This window comes from Sparus aurata, chromosome 13, assembly GCF_900880675.1.
Source record: "Sparus aurata chromosome 13, fSpaAur1.1, whole genome shotgun sequence".
Lineage (NCBI taxonomy): Eukaryota > Metazoa > Chordata > Actinopteri > Spariformes > Sparidae > Sparus > Sparus aurata.
Genome location: NC_044199.1, coordinates 8,048,245 through 8,057,631, shown reverse-complemented (window position 1 = coordinate 8,057,631; position 9,387 = coordinate 8,048,245). Strand labels below are relative to the sequence as shown.

Here is a 9,387-nt window from a genome sequence, read left to right as displayed (position 1 = left end):
GTTGTTGGTCGAGGATAAACCAATGTTGGTTTGAGTTGCAACCAAGCGACCGCCTCTGTGGTCGTCAGTGCTGAAGTACCAAAACCTGCAGCACCTTGAGTGTCCAGGGAAGTGAGTCAATCTCCATAAGACAACCTGTTAAAATGTATAACTTTACAGCAGAAATAAACACATTTACAGCCAGGTACAAAAAACGTTTTTGTTTTGTATAGTGAGTGTAGTGAGTTCTGAAACCTGGAAATCAGTTAGCGTTTTCGTACTTAAAAGTCTATAGGTTTTTGTTTTTTTTTCGTTTGGTTTTTGTCGGTTGAATGCCTGAAATAAGATGTGTGGTAAAAATGTGCTAAGACATAAAATATATCATCACCAGCACAGCAGTGGAGAAGGCTTACATGTGTTCAAGACAGCAGCACAGCTCTACTCGATGAAATACAACTTGGAAGAGGGAAACTGAAACGAATCCCTTTGAACTGGTGCTAGAATTGATCTTCAAAAGGCAGGCGGATTACTGGTAGCATTGATATTTTGGGATTGATCTGCCCATCCCAAGTATTTACATGAAATTCCCAGATATATAATATCATTACATTTAAAATCAAATAGTTATTCATGAGAAAAAATGTGTATTAAAATCCAATTCAAACATCACGTTTCCACAATGTTAAGCCTGTTTTTTATTTTAGTCTTATTCTTTATTCGTGTAAACATCCTTCATTGAACATTAAAAGGCCCAATTGTGAAATCAAATGCAAATTAAACCTGCTTGATTTGATGCAGTTGGAGTTGAGGGGGAGCTTCCATGATTCCAGTCATGGTTCCAACTTTGGTAAGTGGCATTTGCAAATTATTCCTTAACTTCAATTTAACAACTTGTAGATTGATCAGTTTTTTAAAAAACATGTATATTAACTGTGTAGTAAGACACTCAGTGGTGGAGACGTTTAAGTAATGCAACCTCAGTATAGTCTGTTTATAGCCTAGCATTAGCTTTTTACTTCTAACAATTTTATTTACACTTCGAAAACCCCAAAAAGTGGAGTTCATCTGTGAAGGTTACCTTGATTAACAAAACTTTAAAGTGTCATAAACTTCTGACTTCATGTTTGCCACAGAATTCAAGTCCAATTGGAAAATCCCAGAGGCTTTTTGTCGAGGGGAACCAGGGAGAAGCTAACTTCAAGGTTAGCCTACAAAATTAGGTGATCCCTACAGCACTCTATAGCTTATTCCACCACTCATGACAACTGTATCGGGTTGATTTTTATATCATAACTCGCTCATTTAAATGTATCTATATAATTCAAATATTAAGGCTTATAGTTATGCGTAATTGAGGGCGTGGCCTCTTTGAGTGACAGTTAGCTGCAAGCTGCTGTCAGCTATTTCCAGTCAATGATCTTTCCTCTCTTCTGTGTTATTGGTGCCTTTTTAATGCAAGAAGGGGACAAATAATACCCTTACTGTGTGGTTAATTTAGGGGATAGATGCCGGTTCTGGGTTTTTTTGGGGGGTGGGGGGGATTAGCTTTAGAGGAATAAACTGGAGTCAAGGAGAGCACAGAGTTAGCTGTTTAAGATTTGGGGATTAAAAAGTAGATGTATCTTGCTTCTCAAACAGTCTTCTGTATTTGCTCGCTTGCTTGCAGCTAACGTACAGTAAGGTATTTAATTCAGGCTGTTTGGGGTGAATAAACTGGTGGTCAACTCAAATAAACACAAATGATCCCACGATCAAACTCAGCTGAGTAACGTAAGGCGAAATTCGCTTCTCTGTGAACATTGACAGCTTGTTAGCCTCCAGCTAGTTGGGCTCATTTGAACACACTCGACCTCTTTACAGGTACTATCCGCTTTGAGCTTCGGAAACTTTTGGGTGACTCTGGCCGATATTTCGGCGGCCTCAGTGTTTGCTCAGATGCCTTCGTGCTTATTTGTGGTTTTAAGTGGTTAACTGTCCGGTGAGAAACAAAACTGGATTTTAACAATGTGACAAAACAAGAAAAAGAGAAATGCGATAGATATTTATTCTACTGTTAATAAGGAAAAATATATATATGAACTTCTCTTTTCAGACACAACTTCTCAAACCCTCCTCCGAAGAAACAAAGAAAAACAACACAGAGCTCTGACTGGCTGTGGTGGTGATGACATCATGACACAGATGAATCATAACGGACCTGATGGGCTGGAGGTTGACTCATTCCTCAGACTTGCCCACTTAACCGCTTTGTCAAATGACATCAGAGCACATCAGTAGCTTGTACAGTAAGTAATGTGCCTCAGACGTTCAAGAAAATGTGTTGATCATGACTTCGTAGACTCTGTTTTATTGTGATGCTGTCTAAATGTAAAATCTTTTTTCGTATTTTTGAACCCCTGAAAAATTGTCCAAGGCCAACGTGCTTCTTTAATCTGTTCTCAGAATATTCCTGAGCATGCTTCGGGGCCCAGAGCTGCTCATTAAGCGTTCACTGGTTGTGTTTGTGTGTTGCATGACGCTGCGGTCATGAATGACACAACAGAAGTCACCCAGGTGTTGCAGCAGTTTAAGGTGCCTGTCACTGTTTTCACTATGCTGCCGTGCCTTCTCTTTCTCTATGTGAACGGCGTCATGCTGCTCGCCGTGCTGAGGAAGCCCGTCTTCCAGGAGTCCTCTCGTTACATCCTGTTCGGTCACCTGCTGCTCACTGAGTCTCTGCAGCTGCTGGTGTCTGTTTTACTGTTCATCATGGCCGTGGCCGCCGTCCGAATGATCAGCTATGCTTGTGTTCTTCTCACACTGTTTGCCACCGTCACTGTGAAGATGTCCCCCCTAAACCTCGCTGTGATGTCCCTGGAGAGGTACGTTGCCATTTGCTTCCCGCTGAGGCACGCTGATATTGCCACTACCAGGAGGACAGGTGTTGCCATCGCTGTCATGTGGACGGCGGCGTCTTTGGACGCATTCACCCAGCTTTTAATTTTCGTCCGGCTCGAGAACACGAGCTCCACTGTGCCACGGTACTGCAGCAGACAAAATGTCTTCCAGCTACAGATTTCTGTAACTTTATACAAGGTCTTCAACATTTTGTATTTTGTGATAGTGAGCATTATTATCATCTACACATACATTGCAATCATGATTACTGTGAAGTCAGCCTCTGCCAGTGTCCGTGAGGGCAGCAAGGCCCATAAGACAGTGCTGTTGCATCTATTTCAGCTCGGCCTGTGTCTCGTCTCCACGATGTTTAGTATGATGAATTCTGGACAACTGGTAGGAGTCCTCTTTGTAGTTCTCATCATTCTCCCAAAGTGTTTGAGCCCACTCATATACGGCCTCAGAGATCAGACCTTCAGACATGTCTTCATATACTATTTTACCTTCGGCTTCAAAGTCACTAACAAGGCATTTCCTAAGTCCTGATTTTTTTTTTTTTAAGGTAAAGGAAATGTATAGTTGCGGTTGGAAAGTTTGTTTTCTTCCTGTGATTGACTTTCATGTGTGATATAGTCAAATGTATCCGATCAGATTCAAGTCGGAACTAAGAATGTGGTTTAAATCATTATTATTTATTGTCTCTCACAAGATTTAAGATATTGTATACTACGAAACAATTGGCCCCAAACAGGCATTTTAAGTGTTTTAATTTCATGTAAATGTTCCATCTTATTTTAGTAAGTTTAAGGTAATGTTTTTCTTCTTCGTGTTGAATCTCTGTGTATAACTAAAAAGTTCATTCGCTCAGACGTATCCCCCTAATCATGTCTCTTTATTCAGTTATAATAGTGAAAGTTAAGGGGAACTCCTACATAAACATAATGTGTTTTTCAAGTGTTTATCAAATAGTTTTATAGATAAAAATAGTGAAATTCAAATTGGTTTTTCTGTGTCCTGTATCTATTATTCCTCTTTTATACGTAATTAACTGTTTTCATATTATAAACAAGACTGATTTGTAATATCAGAGATGGCACTATGAAAAAAAAGCATCTTAGAATAAATAGTTCAGGTTCAGTTGACGGGGGACAATGTTCTAATACATACACACTCTACTGCTTGTTGCTTCTTATCCATAAATAACTCAACATCAGCAACAATGTTACTGTGGGAGCAACACTAAGGTCAATAGTGGCTTTGCACACATAGTATTTTTTACATTTCATGTTTGCGGATTACAATTTTAATCCACTTTTGTCGTTGAGGTGAATATGCATAAAGTGAACAGTGCCAGATTTGAGTAAATATATATTATAATCCCTCTTTCTTTGTATGTCATGAAGAAGAAATGCCCTTTTACTAACACAATATGACACGAGTTGTGCAAAACAGACCAACACTGATACACAGAATGTATAAGGAGCATGAAGATGTTATAAAACCCATCTCATTTCCTCTTTCACGTGTTGGCAGGTTGTCATTTCATCCTGTTCACCAAGTCTGTGATATTAGTTTCAGATGCACATGCAGTGTGAGCAGGTAATGTGATAAATCCTTGAGGTCATTCATTAAATAAAAAAACTTAACACTTCTGTTGCTTCAGCTCCTTTATGCTTATATCTTTACTCTCTTAATTAACATTCATACGGCATAGTCTCTTCCCACAGACAATATATTACATTTTATACTACACTTATTTTAAAGGTTACGCCACTCAGAAATGTCATTCATTAGTATGCAACTGGTGTGGTACATATAGGGTTTGGTTTTTTTTTTTTTTAATCTAAAGAGGTTTTTGTAAAAGAATGGATAGAGATGAGATTTTTAGTTTGTCAAATGTATATTACCAAATGGTGTTGTTCCGATGAGAGTTACTGAAAGATAATCAGATTTATATCCGTAGATTTAAAAACATATTTAAAAACAACAAATATCACTGGAATACGACAGATTACTTAAACGTCTGGACACCAAAAATTCTTGAAATCTGTCAGGACAAGTCTAAATTTTTTAAGTAGTTGTCACTAATCGCTCTGCCTACTGCCTTCAGTGTTGTAAACATGCAATAAGTTCAAGGTTTTATAACAATTGGACTATAAGTCACAAGTTAACACTGAGAAATGAGGGATGTTACGAGATGTAAAGACACATTTTCAAAGCAAGATGTAAAATCCTGCTGGGTGTAAGTCATCCTTTCAGCCAGCAGAGGTCACTTTTGTTTGGGAAATAGTCCATTAGGGTGATAACCACCACAATGGGTACTTTCAGTCTTTAACATGTAAGCTCATGGTAACTTTTTAGTCTTATTAGAGGCATATAGCAGCTGTGGGAACGTCTATGATGTCGTGAAAAATGGGGCTGTTCAGCAACTTGTGATATGGATGAGATTCTCGTCCCCTCCTCTTTCTCACAGTCCAGATGGACACTTGTGTAGCAGAGAGCACAGAGACAGAGAGCAGAGCGAGAGAGAGCAATTTATGTGGGTAAACAGGGAGGGAGGTGCTGACCCGCGGAAGAAAAGAAGCGTCTGAGCGGGAGGTGGACTAATTTAACTGATCTTTACTCCGTCACAATCCTGAAGCCCTCTCAATACCTCTCTGGCACTCGTGAAAGAGCACTCGAAGGGTTGAAAAACATTCCGGAGGGAGAAAAATACCTGGTGACAGAAAGCAGCTTTAGTTTGGAGCAAGAGCCGGAGGGAGAGTTTCTTATCATGATCACAAAATTCTTCACATCCTCAACCAAAGAAAATGGAGTCCGTGGTTTTGGCCTAATAATGGCGAGCTACATAAACACAGGCCCCTGTTTTATTTTTGGTCGCACAGGTTATGTGTCAATGTTTCCACCCTGTTTTGGCATTTCCAGGGGCTGTGGGGATCGCGTCCAGAAAATAGAATTACCTCGGAACAGAAAGAGTATTTTTGATTAGTATTTTTGAAGAGCTGATTTAACAAGAAGCACAAATGCTTTGCTGACCTAAACAAAAAGGTTGAAGCAGTGACTATCGCGTATCTCTGGGCTACATGCGAAGTAAACAAACCCTACTCTTGTCCTGTCAGAAATATTCTCAATAAAACTGGAGAGTTATGACACTGAAAACCAACTTTCTTTTTTTCTTTTTTTCTTTTTTACCAGCCGGGGAAAACTTTACAACAGCAGACAGGGGATGAAATACCAAGAATGCTCACACAATATAATGCGAACCAGCGCAGTAGCCCACAAAAAATGCTATTGGGAAAGAAGTTTTTAGGAGTTTGCATGTTCTTCTGACTGTGTCAACATACTGGACACTCTTCTTGCCCCCTTACCCCCATCATCCCATCATCCCAGCCCACACAAACATACACACAACTGCAACTACCCACCGTATGTGTGTAGTTTCTGCACAGATTGTCATCGGCAGCACGCATGTTTTGCACTGATCATTGGATATTTGTGCTGTATGACACTGCACATTTGTATTTCACCATATATCGGTACCGATGCTGCATATATGCATATTGCACATTGTACGTCTTCTGTAAATGTTTGTATCTTATTTTTGTTATTGTTCTCATATTTCTCCACTTTTGTGGTAATCGGAAGAGAAAGATCTTCACTGACTGATTTTTCTATGCCTAAACAAACTAGATAAACAAACTCTCTTTGTTCTCAAGACGGAATAAACTGAATAAACAAACCTGAAAGAACAACACAATTTCATACTGTTTAACTTTGTTTATATTTGGCGGACCCTGCCACCTTTCTGGCTTCAAAGAGTGTTCTGGGGACCTTATTTTCCTCTGAGAACAGCTTGTTTATTAAGTTATGGAAAACATTTATATTTCTTCATGTAATATTAGAATTGAGCTTGAGATTTCTTCTTTTGAAAACTACATAGTGCCCCTTTAACTTCCTAAGTGTTTCATTGTGTAGGGAAACTCTGCATATGACATTTAACATTTTGAGTCATGACTGTAGTCCGTCATAATTTCTGTTATGGTGCTCATGTTATACATACAGAGGACTGACCTGTACAGCTTAAAATATAATCAATTCCTATGCAATAACACCATAGCCTTAGAAGAAGAAAGAAGGAGCAATAGCTGAATTAAGACCTCCCTCCAGCCCCTACAAATGCAGAATGTGTTTATTACAAGAGTGTTTCTGGAAACTCTAGCAGTTACAAAACATTTGACTGTGTTTGTTGATTTGGCAAGAACTGGACATATTTGTTAGACATAAGAAAGCGGTGGAAAAAGTATTTCAAAAATTAGCTGCTGACGAGAGACACAAAAAGGGGGGGTGAAAGGATACAATAGTCGGGCTCATCATGTCTAAATCGCATTTGATTGGAAAAGTCTACTGCTCCAAGAGGAGGGTTTGTGGAAAAGTCAGCGGGAAACTTTATAATATACAAATTCAAATATGTCTCTGATTTTAGAAGAAGCCCCTTAATTGAATCATACAGTCTGAAAGTCGGCTCCTCTCTCTCCCTCGTCATGAAATTCTTTGTCGCAGCAGCATATGGCTTTCATGTTGATGCGCTGCACTCAAGGCGAGATCTTCAGACTGAACTTTAGAACAATGAGAATATTCAATGCACTCATTTTACCCACTTCGAGATGGATTAAAGAAAAGACGTGCTGACGAGCACACTCGCACACACAACCGCTTGCACTGCGGAGGAGCAGATGAATGGGATGGTGGGAGAGTAATTGTATCCCTCGTGGCTCTCCAAAGGACACCACTGAGCCTCAAATTAAAGCTCTGACCTGGTTAGCTTTCCCTCAGCAAGAAGGGGGTGCTGCCCCCCAGCCCCCATCCCATCCCACCCACATTTGCTTTGTAAAGATTAACTTGTTGATTATGAGCAACAACATATGTCTTCATTACAGACCCGTGCAGCTGCAACTGACCACTAACAGCAATATTAACATTCTCAACAACCTTTAATTGTCACTTCTAAAACTTAGAAATCAGTTAGGTATCACCAATGACAGTGTATCTCTAGAGAGAAAATTAGACAATATAACCATTTTTAGAAATTTGCAAGCAGTTAAATATGTACCACCATAACCTCCTTAATGCCACAGATGGATCATTATAATGGTGTCAGCCTTTTTTACTGCAGATGTTTGGAGTTGTCCTAACAAGTCAAACACAGGTAGGAGTAATAGCATGAACGACGGCTCAGTTCAAAGTGTCCCCGGAGGCCCTACTAGTGAGCCAACAATGTTGCATGTCAAAATAGATGCACGTCAACATGTCTGACTTGTAAAAAAGAACGATTGTCAGTCATATTTTTCTAAATATGGATGCACTTGCAAGATGCAGTGAAGCAAAAATCAAGTTATTTCTTTCTGCCCTTGTCTTAAAGGGTGAAAAAGATATGGATACCAAAAAATAAATTTGTAATGTTTGTTTTTTTACTAATGATGTGATATTTGTAGAAAGAGTCAACTTCATGAGGCGGCTCCTTCACATGAACGATGGAAACCGCCTCTCTCATCTAATTCCTTTCACCATTTTCACCCATGTCCGTTTGTTGGTCGGTTGGTTTGTCAGCAGGATTATACAAAAACTACTGAATGGATTTCCACAAAACTTGGACAGCAAGAGGTTCCTGGGTTTGATAGCTGACTTTCTGTGCAGAGTTTGCATTAGCAGTGGGTTCTCTCTGGGTATTCCAGCTTCTTCCACAGTTCCACAAGAGATGCAGGTTAGGTAAATCAGTCACTCAATCCAAAATGTCCCCCAGTGGCAACTGGGTTCAGTTCCAGCCACCCACAATCCCTGCAAATGGTAAGAAGGTATTACAGATAATTGATGAATGAATGAGGTTTGGTGTGAATACATTCATGGTTTTGATTATATATCTTCACATATACCAATCGTAAATCAAATTATTGCTTTAATTAAAATCCTGTTTTGCTAAGCAGAGCCATAAGAAGTGGCCTCTTCAAAAGAGATGAACCCCCCCCCCAAAAAAAAATAAAATAAATAATAACTGAATAATGTGCAAGCACGATCAGGCATGACACATATGACACATGGTTGGACCATATGGGTGACCACCAATGGTTGGACCATGCCAGCAGTCAAGAAATTAATTGTTTCTTTACCATTTACAATGAATCAATAAGAGAAAATGTGCTTTGTGTATGTTAAATGTTTGCCTCATTAGGACCAAAACTAAATCACCGATTCTTGATTAACTGTCCTAACTTACCACTAAATTGTATTAAAAATGTGTTCAAATCAAAATATTCTGCAAACAGGAAAACAGAGAAAACTGACTGAACATACATCCTTTCTGTCACCGATAAAAATGAATAATAAATACAGAAATAAAAACACGTGCCTTTAGTGAGTACCCAGCAAATACAGCGAGAATAAAGTGATTTAATTAATCAATGTATGTCGGGCTATCAACAGAGGTGACGTAATGTGTATATTAATGGATCACTCCTCCAGGGGGACGTCGCTGTC

The 9,387-nt window shown here is 39.3% G+C and overlaps 1 protein-coding gene across 1 annotated transcript; it reads left to right on the top strand.

Annotated features, from left to right (window-relative positions):
* The first annotated feature begins 2,505 nt into the window (after positions 1–2,505).
* On the top strand, positions 2,506–3,402 carry LOC115594700 (odorant receptor 131-2-like). Its single transcript, XM_030438906.1, has one exon. The coding sequence runs from the start codon at positions 2,506–2,508 to the stop codon at positions 3,400–3,402; it is 897 nt and encodes a 298-aa protein (XP_030294766.1).
* The last annotated feature ends 5,985 nt before the right edge of the window (positions 3,403–9,387 follow it).

Bases quoted from the DNA above. Each gene is read 5' to 3' on its own strand.
- LOC115594700 (XM_030438906.1), top strand. From the start codon at position 2,506: ATGAATGACACAACAGAAGTCACCCAGGTGTTGCAGCAGTTTAAGGTG.